This window comes from Camellia sinensis, chromosome 7 (assembly GCF_055761805.1).
Source record: "Camellia sinensis isolate YWXY chromosome 7, ASM5576180v1, whole genome shotgun sequence".
Classification (NCBI taxonomy): domain Eukaryota; kingdom Viridiplantae; phylum Streptophyta; class Magnoliopsida; order Ericales; family Theaceae; genus Camellia; species Camellia sinensis.
The window spans coordinates 187,810,326-187,827,717 of NC_138967.1; the positions used below are offsets into that span (position 1 = coordinate 187,810,326).

The 17,392-nt window shown below is 35.0% G+C and overlaps 2 protein-coding genes across 2 annotated transcripts; one reads left to right on the plus strand and one right to left on the minus strand.

Moving 5' to 3' along the window:
- The first annotated feature begins 348 nt into the window (after window positions 1–348).
- On the plus strand, window positions 349–3,669 carry LOC114311796 (autophagy-related protein 8C-like). Its single transcript, XM_028257959.2, has 5 exons — window positions 349–620; window positions 1,876–1,931; window positions 2,033–2,085; window positions 2,939–3,057; window positions 3,405–3,669. The coding sequence occupies exons 1-5, from the start codon at window positions 584–586 to the stop codon at window positions 3,497–3,499; spliced, it is 360 nt and encodes a 119-aa protein (XP_028113760.1). The 5' UTR covers window positions 349–583; the 3' UTR covers window positions 3,500–3,669.
- Window positions 3,670–7,754: 4,085 nt separating this feature from the next.
- On the minus strand, window positions 7,755–15,543 carry LOC114311797 (uncharacterized). Its single transcript, XM_082880186.1, has 9 exons — window positions 14,829–15,543; window positions 14,363–14,408; window positions 14,183–14,261; window positions 14,055–14,100; window positions 13,869–13,967; window positions 10,722–10,790; window positions 10,313–10,643; window positions 9,837–9,982; window positions 7,755–9,759 (listed from the first exon to the last, which is right to left on the minus strand). Exons 1-9 carry the CDS (start codon window positions 15,234–15,236, stop codon window positions 8,332–8,334), a joined length of 2,652 nt encoding a protein of 883 aa, XP_082736312.1. The 5' UTR covers window positions 15,237–15,543; the 3' UTR covers window positions 7,755–8,331.
- Window positions 15,544–17,392: the final 1,849 nt, after the last annotated feature.

Genomic DNA, 17,392 nt, shown 5'->3' on the forward strand with positions numbered 1-17,392 from the left:
TAAAGGAGAAGGCTTACTACTAACAGACACAAATAATTACAATAGCCGTTGTCGTTTTTTAGCGTGAATTTTGTTAATCGTTGAAGAGAGGCCTTATCTTTTATAAATTTTGTCTTTTTCTTTTGAGTACCTTGATGTCAATAACTGATGTAGACATATAGATACTTGGATGATAGAGTGAATCTTCAAGGCTAATATTCCGTAGATATAAAAAGATACAAAAATTCAAAGAGTTAAAAAATCTAAATCCTATAAAATTAAAAATCCAAATCCTATAAAATCAAAAGTCTAAAATAGTAAATGAAATATGAATTTTACGCCTATAATACTTTCAAGATCGTCTAACTATGGAGTGTATTTTTTTTTTTTTCTTTTTTTCAAGGGGAGAGAAAATAAATAAATAAATAAATGTAAACTCGCCTTAATTTTAGCACTATTTAAGCTGCCTTATAAAATTTCGCTTTTTTATGACATCCATCTTGATTTTTCAGGAGAGAGAAAAAAAAAAAACCCTAATATTCTTTAGCTTCCATCACTTTCACAAGGATCGCAATAGTCGCTGATCGTTGTATCATCAATAGCCATGGCCAAGAGCTCCTTCAAGTCGGAACACCCACTCGGTCCTCTCTCTCTCTCTCTCTCTCTCTCTCTAGATTTAGTATCTGTGATCTGATTTGGATCACCCTTAGGTCTCGCTGTTTGGATTTTGGGTTTTATTGGATACTATCATGGTTTCTTGATCTGAATCTTGTTGAATTTGTACAATTATTACTGATCTTGGTGTCCTTTTTTGATGGATTTGGTTTTCTGTTACTCAATTTAAGTTGATTAATGTGATTTTACGATATAGGATTCTGGTGATTTGGGGGGTTCTTGTAGTGATTAAGTCTCTGATCTCTAAAATGTTTGTTCAATTGGATCTTTATTGTGTAAAAGTATGTTAATGTGATTTTACGATATGGGTTTCTGGTGATTTGAGGGTTCTTGTAATGATAAAGTCTCTGATCTCTAAATTTTTTGTTGAATTGGGTCTTTAGTGTGTAGAAGTGTATGTCATCCATGGATAATTTGTTCTGCTCCGTTTTATAGTTATTCCAATATTTGATCCACAATTTTGCAAGTATCCTTTGTGATGGACTTGTCTTAGGTTGAAATTATGCTATGCTATTGTGTGTCTGGTTTGACTTTCATTTACTCGAGCAAGTGTTGTATGCTTCTGCTTTTGATGCTGTTGCCTATCAGCAACATTGGAACTTTCCTTAGTTTAAGGTTGGAATTGCTTCGAGGATATAGACAAGTTCCTGCAAGGTTTGATTGCTTTAAAAAAAAAATGAGTTCTTCATTAGCAGGGTGCCACTTGAAAAGTTTTTGCGGACTCGCTTTTTATCTGAATGTGTGAGAAATATGTGGCTGATTTTGTAATACAAGTAGAGATAATCAAGTTCAAAATTCAAACCCTCTTTCTGTTTTTTTTTTGTTCTTTTGAAAAAAGAATTGGGGGTTTTCCTTTCCCTTTTTGGTTAAAGAATTTTATTTACCTATCAAATTAATAAAAATAAAATATAGAAGATTTGATTCATGTCAAAATTTGAGTCAAATATTGCTTGCATAAGTCTGTCCTCTCTTGTCAGAAGGAGAAGATTTGTTTGACATTGATAGTTGATGTGGAAAAAAGAGTAACATTTCTGCGTCTCTCTCTCTTTCCCTCTCATCATGATGCAATGAAGCTGTGCAACTTGCATGAGCACTTCTGAACATTTGACAAGAAGGATGTTTCTATGATCATCCAGGATGTTGGTTTAAAGATTGAAATTAACTAATGGCTTTTGTTTTGAACTTGCTTATATAATTTTTTGCTTTTTTGCTACATTTCAGAAAGGAGGCAGGCAGAAGCCTCTCGTATCAGGGAAAAGTATCCGGATAGAATTCCGGTATGTTTTATTTTCTTTATCTGGTAGATTGTCTTTATGTAGGATGTTGTTATTCATGTTAAGTGTTGGTTGAATTTTGTTCTTCCTTTACTTCTACATAGGTTATTGTGGAGAAAGCTGAAAGAAGTGACATCCCTGACATTGACAAGAAGAAGTCAGTACATTCCTGCAATAATTAATTTTTAAGATTACTCATTATATACCTGATTTTTTGATAAAGTACTTTCTCTGTTCCTTAATTATTCCTTATTTCAACACATGCAATCTTGAATTTACTGTGAAACTATAAATTGGGTTGTGCTACATAATGCAATTGTAAAACTTTACTATTTTTGGACTTCGATTAAACAGAGGATAGTTTAGGATGCTTTGCTTGATCATAAATCTGTACAGTTGTTTTGCATCTGTAGGATTCATCATCATGAATTGAAAAGATTATCTTATTATTATTTTTCCATATGTTTCTTCTATTTGATTTTCAACCTTGTCTTAAAGGTTGAAGTAAAATGCGTTATTTATTCGTTAAAGGATTGAGTTCAGTCGCATAAATTCAAGAAATAGCATGTAATTCGTAGATATGTGCAACCACCTTTTGATTGAGTGAATTGTGTCTTGATGGCATGTTAAAACTTACCGATTATACCCATTATACCTTGTCTATTGCTTATCCATGTCTCGAAGGAGGTCCAGGTAGAACATCTTTTGTAAAAGGGGAAAAGAATATTACAAACAAAAACTACATGACTAAAAAATTCCTCAGTAACCGCCTTATTTTATTTGGAAGCTTTGTTAGAAACACAAATCTTTTTTGTCTTCCACCTTGACCAGCATTTGAAATATGTTTGGTAAAAGTAATTCAAGGATAATTTTGTTTGGAGTTGGAAATGCTATTTTTTTTAAACCTTATTTTCCATATTTTATCATGATTATTGTCACAAATGTGAAAAGATGTTTTAGAGATTGGTCAAAACTAATGAAGTTCTTTTTTGTCCATAATATGCATGCAGATATCTGGTACCTGCTGATTTGACTGTTGGGCAGTTTGTCTATGTGGTCCGGAAGAGGATAAAGCTTGGTGCTGAAAAGGCCATCTTTATCTTTGTCAAGAACATTTTGCCACCTACTGGTGAGAAAGTTTTTACTCTTGATGTATATCTTCACTGTCATAGGCTTCTGAATTTTGTGATTGTATGCCAACATTCATTTACTTACTAGCGTTGAACCAGTTGCATACAGGATAAAATAGATACTATAATAAAAGTTTTATGAAAATAAATTGTCTATTGTATATGTTTTAAAGTTCATATTAATTAATAACTTGATTTAAAATAAATTATTATGCCCTGCATAACATTAAAATGTAAAAGTTGATTACAATAAAAATCCATTACCCAAAATGGGAAAAAAAAAATGCAGTTTTAATATGAGCATTTTAAAGTACTTGTGTTCGTTTGTGTATTTGCCATGCCACAGCTGCCATGATGTCTGCAATTTATGAGGAAAACAAGGATGAAGATGGCTTCCTGTACATGACCTACAGCGGCGAGAACACATTTGGATCAATCTGAATGCATTCGAGCTAATTTATGTAAATAAAACTTTCATGGAAACTTGCTGAAATATGTAAATTCTTGAGTCCTTTTTATCTTGCTCTTTTGAGACAGTTTGAACCCTTTTATAATTTGGATCTTTGATCACTTGTGATTTGAAGTAGTAAATATTTTTATCCTTTGCTTTAGATGGACTTGAATGAACTGGAATTTTTGTGAGGTTTGTGTTAGCACTATACATTTTATCTTGTATTCCTGGCATATGTTTCACAGAGACCTATGTTACCAGAAAATTTTCACTCTTTTCAAAACAACACATCTGTTGTGTCTGACTAATGATTTTTCATAATTTTCTTGAAGTTATTTTCATTTTTTAGGTCATGTTAGAAGATAGCGCTGTTATTGAGTAGGCATACACCACTGACATTGTCTTTTGAAAAGAATAATTATGCATTCCGGAAACTTAGGGTAATTCTATTTACACTCCACCAAATCTCTCAATACACACACCACACTTCATTTGAATATTTTAATTTTTTTTTCAATTCACACCATTAATTTTCATTTAATACCAAAATACTTTTTTTTCCTTAATCACAAACCCTAACCCTAACCTCGCATCACCACCCACTACTACTGCTGTCGCTACCGTAATCACAGCCGCCAGATCAACAATCGCCCATCACCATCCCTTCCCCGGCCACCAGCCCTTATTAACTCTCTTTACCGACACCCCTTCCAACACTCTTCCATTGCCACTCTACGCCATTCCCATTCCAATGCCGATCTGCAATCGTCCTTCACAACCCCTTCTTTCACCACCTTTGTGATCGATCTTCCCAGCCTTGTAGTCTCTCTCCAATCCTTTCCCAACTTGGCTCTCCACCACCACTCCTTCAACTACCATTATAGTCAGCTATAACTACCCCACCACAACCCGACACCTCTACAATCCTCCCATCTCCATGACTTCACTACAGAGAGAGAGAGAGAGAGAGATTTAAGAAGAGTTCATTGGTGGTCGCGACTATTGTCGCCATCCTAAACCTAGATTTGACATTCCAACTTGAACCCTAGATCTAGAAGAAGCAGAAGAAGATCCCAACTTGAACCCTAGATCTAGGAGGAGGAGGAGGAGGAGGAGAAGAAAAAGAAGAAGAAATGGATGCGAGAAAAGGGGTAGCGACAATGGTAATAGTAACGGTGATGGCTGTGGCTGATGGTGATAGGGGTGGTTGTGTTTATGCCAGTGGTGGTGGCGGGTGTGGTGTGTGAATTGAGAGATTGAATTTTTGGGTAATGTCTAAAAGAGTAATTTAGTTAAGGGATACAATAGGAATTTTTTTAAAAAAATAGCAAATGGTACGCTCTAAGTAAGAGAAACAATGGTGTGTAAATAAAATCACCCATAGTAGAGTCGTTTGGGTTTTTAGGGTATGTTTGATTGGAAGGATTAAAGCATAGGATTGGGATTATTAATCCGTGGGCCCAATAATCCTATGTTTGTTTTGACATTTTGGTTTAGGATTATTAATCCAATGGATAATTAATCCAACAAGTTTGTAGGATTATTAGTAATGGGGTAGGGGTGGGATAACTAATACCACACTAATTTAATAGGATTATTAATACCTCACTATTAATGTTGTGAATCAAACATGGCCTTAGTTTTTAGTGACTTTTACTTTTAAGTTTTTTTTTTATGGGGTAAAAAAAAGTTAGGTTGCGTTTAGTAGAGTTTTAGAATTATAATTTGATAATAGAATTGTATTTTGAGTTTATGAGTTTTGAAATTATGATTTAAGTGTAGAAAATTTGTTTGGTTATGAGTTTTGAAAAGAGTTTTGAATTGAGTTTGGAATAATTTATGTGACATGATATTTGATTAAAAAATTTACAACTCATAACCAAACACACAATTCAAAATTCTATTTAAAACTCATAAAAAAATTTAAAAAATTCAGAACATATTTTTTATTTAATATATAAAAAATAACAAATGCCAATTGTCAAAAAAAAAAAAAAATTGTACTGTTTCAGTCAATCAGCCGGACGACTGGGTAAGTCAAATTTCAAAATTTAAATTTACACCATACTCAAATATGGGTGTAGATTCATGATTAGAATTTCATACCAAATACAGCCTACTGTTTGGAATGGGATTTTTAGTTGTGTGGGAAAACTTGAATAAGGAGTTGTGTTTGATTTTTTTAATGACTTTTTGATTTGATTTGATTTGATTTTTTAAAAAAATAAAAAATAAAATAAAAATTAGAAGCCTAGTTACCAAATGGGATCTAAATGATATTTAATAGTCCTAAAGCACATCTGTGTTGTAGAGTTGACCGCAGTTTGATTTTGGACGATTTACGAATCGGTTTGGACTCGTCTGTATGTATGTGATTTGGAAAAAATTCAACCCACAGCCGCCTGCAATGTGGGTTACGGTTTGTGTAGATAAGGTTCGCAGATGTGCAGGAAGTTTGCGAATTGCACTTTTTCCTTTAAAAATTTATCTTGGAGCTTTTTTTTCTTCATTTTGTAAATATTTATTTTGGGCATTTTTCCTCCCATTTTCTAAAATGCTCCAACATTAATAATTAATGAATTAAAACTTATAAAATTAAAAGCATAACAAAATCAATTCCGAACACAAACAAATTATCAAAATCTTAAACTTTTAAATCAAATTATAAATTAACACAAGTACATCTTTCAAAATCCTAAATTAGATCATCAATCTCATTCATTATCTACTACCCAACAATATAATTAAAGTAAAATCATTCAAAATTCTAAACTTACCTAAAAGTAATTCTTCATTAATTTTTACATTCATCCAAAATGCAATAACAAAATAACAACGGTTAAGGTTTTTTAAAAAAAAAAAATTTTTTTTAAAAATCTAAGTGCGGGCGGGCTCTTGCAGGTGCAGATAAAACCCGCAACTCGCAATCATGTCATATTCCAAACTGCATCAGTCCGCATTGTCTCTGCGAAACCATCTATTTATATGCGGATTGATTCGAATAGGGCGAGTTATGCGTTTCGAATAACCCTATACCTCCCTAATATGATATGTGTTTTTTTTTTAAAAACGATTTTATATTAAAACAAAAGTTTAATAATAGCATACCAAACAAGCAAAAGAAAAAAAACGAAGTCCAAGGGAACAAATAAAAAACTGTACATTAATTACAAACAACAAAGCTACAAAAGTCATCGAAAAAAAAAAAAAATCAGTTGCAGTTCTGTGCGTTGTGTTTTTGACCGACTCAAGTTGGTTCACCCAGCATGCAACTACCGTTCTTATTGATCCAAAACACTATAAGGGTCAATGGGCTGGTATAATTTATTATAAATTAAAAAAATTATTAATCAAAAAATAAAAGTAAAAAATATCCTTTAGCTTCTAGATTTTCAGCTTATTGAAATTATTTTTGTATAACTGTAAACAAAATCTAAATATTTTTTCATTTTATTTAAGTCATTTCAAAGTCTCGTTATCTCAATAAAGAACTTTTTTTTTCTTTTTCTTTCTTTTATGGCGAAAACAACAAAAGGTACTAACCTTTTTTTCATATGAGTTGAACCCCAATCCTACTACAAAATGGTTAGCAACTACCCGTGGTTAAGAATAGTGGAACTCATGACATCATATTGTGTTAACAAGGTGGTAAATACAATAATATCATAAAAATATCCAATAGATTACTTTTGAGCTGTTTGGTACAGATTTTGAGGGGACAATTATAAATTATTTTAATTTGAAAATCTATGTCTATTTGGTATAATTTTTACTTATAACTTATAAAGCAAAAATAGCTTAAATAAACTTAAACAAAATTTGATTATTTAGAAATTAAGAAAGAGATGTTTTTAGTTTCTGTTTTATGATCATTAGCTTTTAGCTTAAAATAATCTCCACCAAACACCCCCTTTTCTTTCTTGCAGCCCCACTAAGGCATGTCTGGAGCACGGGGTCAGTCTAGGTAGGAGGTAGGGATTTGGAAGGAAAAGGAAAAATAAATAAAATGTGTAATGAAATACAACTATATTTCACACTTTTTTCCTTTTATTTTTCAAATTTCTATCTAAATTCATAAACCAATCGCAGCCTAAGTGACTGGCTGGTACAGATAAGCGAATTCAAACAAAAATCCATTTGATGTGGGGGCAGAACTCTCTTCAGTTCTTGTACCATCACAGACGCATGACAATGACAATACTAGCAGTTGCAGTTGCCACTAAATAAAGAAAAATCAAGGACAACTGACATCAAGACAATTACATTACATGTGAGGCGGCATCAAAAGGGCATCAAATATCTTAGATAATTACTCCTTATCCGCCAGAAATTAATGTACAAGGAATCAATTTGGTTTCTCATGTGTGATTCACTGAATTAAGAACTTGTTAACATGGACTTGTAATAATCATAATACTAATCAACCTTCAAGCTCAACCCTTTCTTATACACTAACCTGAATTATGTGCTGTTGCAAGTCAGTAAAATCCTCAGAAGAACACAAAGAAGCAGCCAGTTTCATATATCTATCTTCAACAGGCTCGACTCTCACACAACCCCCATCTTGTCCCTGCTACCTTCTTATCAAAATAATTTGGAATTTCTCTCAAATGGGCCTGGTCAAGGACTTCAACTACATCAAGGTTGTTGCGTATGATACTGTTATTCACTAAATATCGACTGACACTATCCGATATCACCTCATATATGACTGTATCAATGATAACTACTGATACCGTTAGACATGAGCCGACAATACATTGTTCAAATGCTAAGCTTTCTTCCCCTTCCTGTCCTATTAATCCAAAAAATTGTTGCAGCCTCAGAGTTGCAAAGCTAGGTCTGGCTGCTGAGAGTCCACTGGCACACCTGAAGACTGTCCCACTGGCGACCCCAATGGCTGGAAACCAATATTCAAGTCCGGAGGAAGTGATTCCCGTTTCTGCTGTATTGGCTGTCCTTGCAGATTTAGGCCTCTCCACGGAGACTGCACCTGAAACCTAGACAAGTCAGCGGTTACTACCTGAGGGGAACCCATTGGTCTGTTTTGGAATTGAGACTCGTTTCCCATTCGAACAGGTTGTGTAGCAAAGGTCTGAAGCGGAAAGCTGTTTTTTGCAGGCTGAAAATGCATCCCGGAAACAGGAAATTCGCCACGAAATCGAGAAATTTGTGATTGGAGTTCCCTACTAGGGTTGTATAGTGAATCAACAGATATCTGATTCTTGTGGGTGATTATATTTTCTGCAACTGATGTAGACCCTCCAGCCCCTATTGACATCCATGCTCGGGCAGCGGCTGCAGCAGCATTGTTTGAATCATCTCTTCTTGAGGATGGAACCGATGGCATAACTGATGGGTTATCAATCGGGGAATAATTTGAAGATTTTTGCTGCTTTTGAGCATTTTCCGCTAACATTCTCATCAATTGAGCAGGATCACTAAGACCCTGCTCTTGTCCACGGGGAAAATAAGTCATATCAGAGGACAAAGAAACTGTTCTATTTCTCTCCGAACTATTACTTGCGATTTTCCCATTCGGCAATCCTCCAGTAACAAATCCATTATTCTCTTGCTGCTTAACTGGTACAGACTTCGAAAGATTCCTGTTCCTTGAAACAGACTCCTTTGACTGTGAAGCTGGCACATCCAAACCATTTGGAATCTGCTGATCTGCAACAAACTCACGTGTGTTTTGATTGGTCGAGGTCGGAGGACAATTCAATTCAACTTGTTTCACAACCTTTTTTTCTGGTCCATTATTCCTGAATCGTGGGCTTTTCTGCTGATAATTTGCACTTGCAGCATTAGTAAAAGAAGGCTGTTTCACTTCCAAATTAACCCCCCTAGCAGACTGCTCTTTAGCAGGAACAGGAGCACTAGCAGTAAGACTGACAGTTGGTTTCGTTACAGCAGCACCAAACGAAGACAACTTGCTTTCCAAAGTAGGGAAACTGATAGGGTGTTCCTGAACAGGAACTGGGGCCTTAGAAGTTTTTTCATCTTTTCTTGCATCAGAAGTGCAGTTTAACTTTGCCAGAAAAACAGCTTCGTTTTGTGAACAGTTCTCAAGCAACAATACTGGTGTTGGAGGTGGCTCATAATCTCCCACCCAACCACGACCAAATTTGAAACCTGGAGGTAGTGCCTGTTCAATCCTCTTGGAAGCAACTTTCCAAGCAACAGGTCCAAGTGTTGCAGCAAAACGAGCCAAGCTCCGGGCATAGGAATGATCTGCATGAAGCCCAACCTGCACAGAAGAATGGAATTTTATACGAGTAAGAAGCCAACTAATCAAAGGGAGAGAGTAGTTTATGTGTCACATACAGCAACCAGCTGCTTGATTTCGCCATCAAAGGTTGTAAATATTGACTCTGATCTGACCACTGGTTGATTGGAAATGTTGTAAGTTGCACGACGATTCTCATCATGGATGAAAGGTTTCCTCCCAGATCTAGAAAGAAGACCCCTCACTACAATAGTAAAGCAAGCATAGCAATGAGAAGGGAACAACAGAATCATCATATAATATAAAGCTCTCAACAGGATATTTAGATATGACACATAAAATTGTTAGCAGCATTTGATCTCAGCTTGGCATTGTATGGATCAAGTTGATTATGATCCATTTCACTCTAAATTATTGGAATGGTTTTCAGTTACATCACTTAATCTTCTACTAAATCAGGATAAAGTTTGGGCCTCTGAACCTAGGCACATGATTATTACAACCATCCCTAAATTCCAAATTTGTTGAACTTTGATATTCATAAAATGTATTTAGAATTACTTCAATATCATACCTTGTAAATCTTCTGCCTTATCTACATTGTTATCAATCAGGGAAGTGTTTCCCTCTACAGGCCCCTCCACATTGGCAAGCCTCTCAAAACCACCAGCTGGGGTTGCATTTGAACAACTCTGGAAATCCCCGGCTGTGGCAAGAGTGGCACCGGAGGAGAAATCGGAGCCAACAGGTTCCTGAGCAGTCCGGCTCATTGGCGGCTTTATTGGTTTCTTAGCTAAAGAGTTGGGTCTTGTTTTCTGCTCCGACTTGAGCTCTTTCTCATCGTGCTCAGTTTCGGTCCTCAACCTCTGAAATTTCCTTTTTGCCAGCTCTTGGATGCAGAGTGCCTTAACAAAATAGTTGTGTATGAGATATTAAATGATTAACAAACCAAAATGCTCAAAACAAAAGGAGGAATTCTCTACCTGCTTATGGTATATGGTATCTGACGAATTGTATTGCATTGCATTTGTGCAAATTAGAAAAACATCACTCTGCATTCAAAAGGAACAAACTTTACAAACCAATACAAAATAACTGGGATTTTTTCCCTCCTTGAAGATAATTTATGGGCAAACAAAGTTGACCTAATCAAGTTGCTCAAGACTGAAAGCAAGGAAAAGATAAATAAAAATACACACAAAAGACTGATATTACATTTAGGCCATGTGTATGGTGACAAAGTCTAAGGTGAACCTGTGGACTAACTGTGAAAGACTGAAAAAATAGCAACCCCACATTCTTTCATTGGCAATAGCCAATTATAACATAATCACATGCAAACTTCCCCAATGTGAGAAATAAATAAATACATAGATAAACTAGTTGGATCCCACAATAAACTAGATAGATAGATAATCTGATCAAGGAAGCATGAAATTGTCCCTTGTATAAGTCCTTGTTTAGTTGAAGAATTGTTCTTTCGATAGTAGAATGAAAAATGTCCTTATTTTTTTCCTTTTTTGATTAGTGGTAGAATGGATCCATTGTTATTAGCATCAAACATGCATCATTTCTAATAACATGACACTTGATAAACTAAAAACAAGGGTTCAGAAAGATATGGGTGGAGGAAGAGACAGGTAAGTAGTCCTCAGTCAAAAACTACAGACCAATAGCACCCACCAAACTAGCATGTTTCACTCCCAGATTGCCCTGTGTAGGTAATCATATAGAAAGAACTAACAGTGATATACAGCATAACCCCCAGCCAAGAACCTAGGAATTGAATCAGTCAAACCCCAAAAGAGCCACAATATCAATTGAGTAGCTTTTCACTTGCCTGCAAATTTCGTATTAACATACCGTTTATCACCATCATGTTTCTTCAATCACTTTTGATCCCATTTGACTTGGAGCAGTCTAGAACGGCATGAAATATATATGGCATCATGTTTAATCAACTTAAAGTCAATACATATCTGAAGTATTATTCAGCTTGAATTAACTCAGCAACAAACTAGGCCTAACCTAGTTGGCCACCGTGACTTTCTAGGGGCTTAGTCCTTAGGGGAGGTCATGGGTTCAACTCTCCCTTGGACAGTTGAATTAAGGAGGCAGGCAAGTAGTGCTTTGCAATGGGTGGGAAGGCTAACTCCCATAGCTGCTAATCTAACAACTAACAATTAACATTTGCCGATCCAAAAAAAAAACCTTGAATTAACTCAGCTCAACATTGCCCTAGATTGCAATGATGTACAGTTACACATATCCTTTCTTTTCATTTAGAGCATATTTTCAATGAAAACATAAACTACTATGATTCTTCTTACCACCTTGACCCACTCTTTCTCGACTTCCTTGTCCTCGTACCAACTGAAACTTAATTCAAATCCCTTAAAAAGATAAGGTCTTTCCATCTACTATTGATATTAGACAATAGTTGTTGGTTCATTGAATATTCACTTTTTAATTGAGCACTGACAAACTATATAAATTCTCATTATCCCTTCATAACAGACATAAGGATGGAGCTTAATATTATGCACATTGGTAGCTGCCAAACAAATTTATAAGAGGTATGTCAACTTCCTAAAATAAGTCTCTAAGAGAGAGACAGAGAGAGTACCCTACCAGAACGGAAAAAAGCTCAACTCTAAGCAGAAATGAAAATTTAAAACTGGTAATTCACTTGTTCAACAAACAAACACTTCTCCCCGTGGTCCTCATTCTCTCCATCGCATGCACATTTTTTATCAACATAGTTGCCAAATTATGTAAAGTATCCAGCCAAATTATGTAAAGTATCACAGTCAACTGGAGAAGATGTTTTTCTCTAATACACAAAACCACATATATGGGGCTTGTGATATAGAGCGCAGGCACAAACACACACAACTCCATTGAACAAACAGTTTGTGCACATAGTAAACCAATCTAAGTTAGACATGGCAAATGATCAGCTGTAATCTGTGTCTCACTTGGTGATGATTTTGCAAGTTGAGGTTTGTGCACAAAATACAATAGACATGTCAGAAATATAATGGTGGCCCTATGTTTGACAGCCAATTACATGAAGCAATAGAGCGTACTATGAGTTTTTCTCCAGTAATTTTAACCAGGCGCACTAAGAGTTGCGTCAAAATTCTAAGCACATTTAGTCACAGTATTTGTGAAGTCTATGAAGCACGAGTACTTCGAAAATATTGCCGTACTCATACCGGATACTGATACTCGTACCGATAGGACTGCATGCGTACTAGGTACTCAAAATACGTACAAGATATTTTTTATACAGTCTTTGACAGTTGGGTACTCCATTAGTGGAGATACGATTAATTTATTGGAGAGTTCTGATTTACTTGAAATTGCAAATCCTTTATTTGATGTGTCTGGGATGGAAAATGTATCATTCAATGATGAAGTTGATGGAAGTGAAAATTGAAGTTTCAAATTTTCAAATTTCACTTAGCTTGCTTTTGGAATGAAACTTTATTTTATAATTTCTCCTATTTAATGGCATTAAAATAGCTTATAGACTTTGCTTTGATATTGATATTGTTGAACTATGATTTCTCTTTTGATTTTGTAATTTCTCATTTTAGTTTTGGTATAGAATTTTGATTTGTAGATTGAATCTCAGACTATAAATTACAAAAAATAAAAAACTTGTTGACTTACCTGTGCCAAATCTGTATGTTATTTTTTTTAGATCTTACTGTGTCGGCATACCAGTATCGTACCCGTACCAGTATCCGCACTCGCACTTGCACCCACACCCATGCTTCATAGGTTGAAGTTCTCACAACTTTTTTTTGCTAAGTATTGGCATTTTTTTGGTAAGTACTGAAGTTTCCACAAATCGCAGAACCGAAAAAAAAAAAAAGGAATACCCGTTTTCTCCTGATTTAAATGAGAGCAAACCATACTGACTTGACAATATTAGAGTCCAAATTAATATCTTCACAAAGCGTGCCCACTAGAAAACAAATCACAGACCACTTAAACATTACTTGCAATTTGCAGCATCAAACACATTTTCACTGCAGTGAACAACAAAAACCAATTCAAGTTCCACAAAACTGTGCACTGACCAAGCAAAAGAGAATCATGGATGAATTGTGGTTACCCACCTCAAATTGTTCCAATGTAGAATAAGATCCATTTCCCAGCTTCTTCCTCACCGTGGCAAAGTCCATGGGATGCTCAATTACTTCATGATAATCAGGAAGCTACATGAAAACAACACACCACCACAAACTCTGATTCACAAAATGCCTTTCTTCAACACACAACATCATTATAAGAGATTCAAGTACCTCTTCAGGGTCAGCCGGTTCAGCATATACTCCATAAGTATCTTTCCTAACACATTCAACCAAATTTGAAATCAGAGAAGCTCCTAACTTCAAAGTAATAATTCATAAGAAAAGCTTGTAATCCATACTTTTGAAGCTTGTCCAGAATCAACTCCAGTAACTTCTTGTCAGGCAAAGGAATCCCCATTGAAGGACCCAATTGTGACCCTGTTCAAATTGCATCAAAATCATAAAACCCAAATCAAATTACATCATAATAAAAAGAGGGTTAACACTGACATATGAAATAAACCAACAAATGAGCAAACCTGGAACAGAGTTTGCCCCCTTGGATTCAGCTTTTCTCCTTCTAACCTGTCATAATCAGCAAAATACTCAGAGACAAAAAAGACAGAGACAGATAAGATACGATAAGGCCAGACACAAACAGAGATATAGAGAGAGAAAGAAAGACTGCGTATTGCGTGCTAGAGAGAGAAAGAGAGGAGGAAGAGAGAGAGAAAGGTGTGAGTGAGAGCGTGATTCTGTGGGGTTAGTTGTGACAGTTGACCCGACCGTTGAAATCAATTTTCCAAACACAGATATGCTTGGAGAGAGAAACAGAGAGAGAGAGAGAGAGAGAGAGAGAGAGAGAAGAGTATTATAGAAGTCTGGTCCAATTACAAAATCCTCAGTGAATTCAGCTGAGCTGTACACTCACTCTCTCTCTCTCTCTGCTCTGTGTTAAAAAGCCATGGAAATGACCTCAATTTCACAGATCCAAGCCAATCGTACCTCTTCGTCTTCATCATCGTCAACGCCATTTTCATCGTCGACATCGCCGTAGTCATCATCATCACCGCCGATTTTCCGCTTCTTCGACGGTTTATCGCCGTACTCGGACGAAGACTCAGGAGGCGCGTCTTCGACTCGCCGAGTCCGACTCGGAGCCGACTCAGTATCATCGTCTTTGCTGTGAAGCTTCAGTAGTAGCTTCAGCTTCTTCTCTCTCCTACTCTCGTCCTCCTCATCGTCCTCCTCTTCGATGTAATCGTCGATATCGAAGTTATACCTCACGCTCCGCCGCCGGTGACTCCGCCGAACCTCCCTCTCCTCCGCCGTCTCCTCCGTCGTGCCGGACCGCCGTGCGAGATCTGCCTTCGACGGTCTCCCCTTCTTCTTCCTCTTCACGATCTGAACCATCTTTTTCGTCTCCGAGCCTCTCTCTGTCTCTCTACACTCTTTCTCTCTCTAAAACACTCACTCTCTCTCCTCTTTTACTCCATTATTTCACCAGACTCCAAGGGAGGTTTGGCTTTTTCGAAGTCGCTTTTGATGTCCGAGCCTGGGGACGAGGCTGAGGTTCGGGGTTCGTACTGAGGGTTTAATAATAAATGTTGATTGATTGTGTGAGGAGAGAGAAAGAGACGGGGTTGCCCGAAGGGTTTGCGTGTCGCGTGGTTCGCTGCCAGTGCTTACGTTATTCACTCCGGTGATTTTAAATAAGAGTTAAATTATTAAGCCTCCGTTTGGAAGTGGGTTGATTTTTTGACTTTTTAATTTTTTTTGGTAATTTGAGTCTGGGCTCATAAGCTTGATTTGGGAAGGACTTTTTAACTTTTTGATTTTTTTGATTTTCTTTGTGAGAGAAGAGTGTAATGATTATGGGTTGGATGTGATGTTTTGTCTGTTGTGGCTCAAATAGTCTATTCTATCTTTTGTGGCTCAAAGAGCCAAAAGAACTCAAATGAGCTATTCCCAAACGACACCTGAGAGTATGTTTAGGTTGGATTTCAAGAGTGATTTTGAAAAAAAAAAATTTAAAATTTGTTTGATTTGTAAATTATTTAATTTTTTTTTTTTTACTTATCAATTAATCACTTTTTTTTATCTCTTTTTTTTAATCACTGTTTTTTTCATACACATCTACTCAATTATAATAAAATATCAAATCATTCTAAACTCTCAAACTCCAAAATTACTTTTAAAATACACAACTAAACAAATCAAAAAAAATTCTAAACTCTCTCCCAAAACAATTTTTAAAAACTACTCTCCTAAAATCAAACTAAAATATCCTAAGTTTTTTTATCAAATTTCTTATATGAGTGCATGATTTACATATATATAATTTGTATGAATTCCACTGGGTCAATTACATTTTTCTTAAAATAAAGCTATGCATTTATTAATATATAATTAATTCATTAATAAATAATGTGATATAATTTTATTAATTTTAAATTTTTATATTTTGAGTTTTTTTAAGAAAATGGTTAAAAGTTAAATTTTGATTTTTAATTTATTTTGAGTTATATTATCTTTTTTTATTTTTATGAGTTATGCTAAGGATCCCAAATAAATTATCAAATTTTCTACCAACCTCTCACAACACCTATGTGATTTGTGTGGATCCCACATCTATGAGAGATTTGGTAAAAAAAATTAATAATTTATTTAGAGTCCATAACATTTCTCTTTTTTATACATTTTTTTGAAAAAATTCAACAAAAAAAAAATTAACTTTTAACTAATTTTCCAAACTAATCTTTGTATGATAGATGGGATTTGTAATTTTAAAGTTATAATGGTATAATATGTGTTAAGTCTCTTTTGAGAATATATTATTTTAAGAATCTTTAAATTTTTTATGCATAAATATACCAAAAAAAATTAATGTGATAATTTATAATAATTTTTAAATTTTTTTAATTAAAATATATAATTGATAAAACGAGGTATTAGTATATTAATTAGAAAGACCACCAAGGGTCATCCTAGTTGGTAAGGAAATATATTCCTCTACTTATTGATCAGGGTTCGAATCTCCTACTACTCAAGTAGAAGTTCGACGGTTTAGATAGATGGGCTAATTTCTCCCAATTTCACTTGTAAGGATGAATCTTAAAGATCCTGCTTTAGGAGTGTTCTGCATATTAAAAAATAAATAAATAAAATTAGTGTGTTCTGCATATTAAAAAATAAATAAATAAAATTAGTAAGGGGTGCGTAGCGCCGCCGGGAGATATTTTCATGAATGTTATAGAGCGTGCGTTTCGCCTTCCATGTTGGCGATTGTTCATAAGCTAATTTTTTTTAAAAAAAAGGCTAATCATCACCAAAAAGACCTGTCATTAAACCCGTTAATCGCGCAAAATTTGTTGTATTATAGTGCCTGGACGATCTCCCGTCCATCATCTTATTGGTCCGTCTCATTTGGCTTATTTTTTAATTTATTTCAATAGTCTAAATTATTTATATTTTAAAATTTCTTAAATATATCATTTTTATAAATAATTAAATCAATAAGATAACAAAAATTACGTATTCAGATCAATTTTATATGAAACGAAACTAAA

Bases quoted from the DNA above. Each gene is read 5' to 3' on its own strand.
- LOC114311796 (XM_028257959.2), top strand. From the start codon at position 584: ATGGCCAAGAGCTCCTTCAAGTCGGAACACCCACTCG. The intron at 1,932-2,032 runs GTATGTTTTATT...ACTTCTACATAG, and splicing joins AGTATCCGGATAGAATTCCG to GTTATTGTGGAGAAAGCTGA. The intron at 3,058-3,404 runs GTGAGAAAGTTT...GCCATGCCACAG, and splicing joins GAACATTTTGCCACCTACTG to CTGCCATGATGTCTGCAATT.
- LOC114311797 (XM_082880186.1), bottom strand. From the start codon at position 15,236: ATGGTTCAGATCGTGAAGAGGAAGAAGAAGGGGAGACCGTCGAAGGCA. The intron at 10,791-13,868 runs GTGGGTAACCAC...TTTTGAATGCAG, and splicing joins CTACATTGGAACAATTTGAG to AGTGATGTTTTTCTAATTTG. The intron at 10,644-10,721 runs GTAGAGAATTCC...TATTTTGTTAAG, and splicing joins ATACCATATACCATAAGCAG to GCACTCTGCATCCAAGAGCT.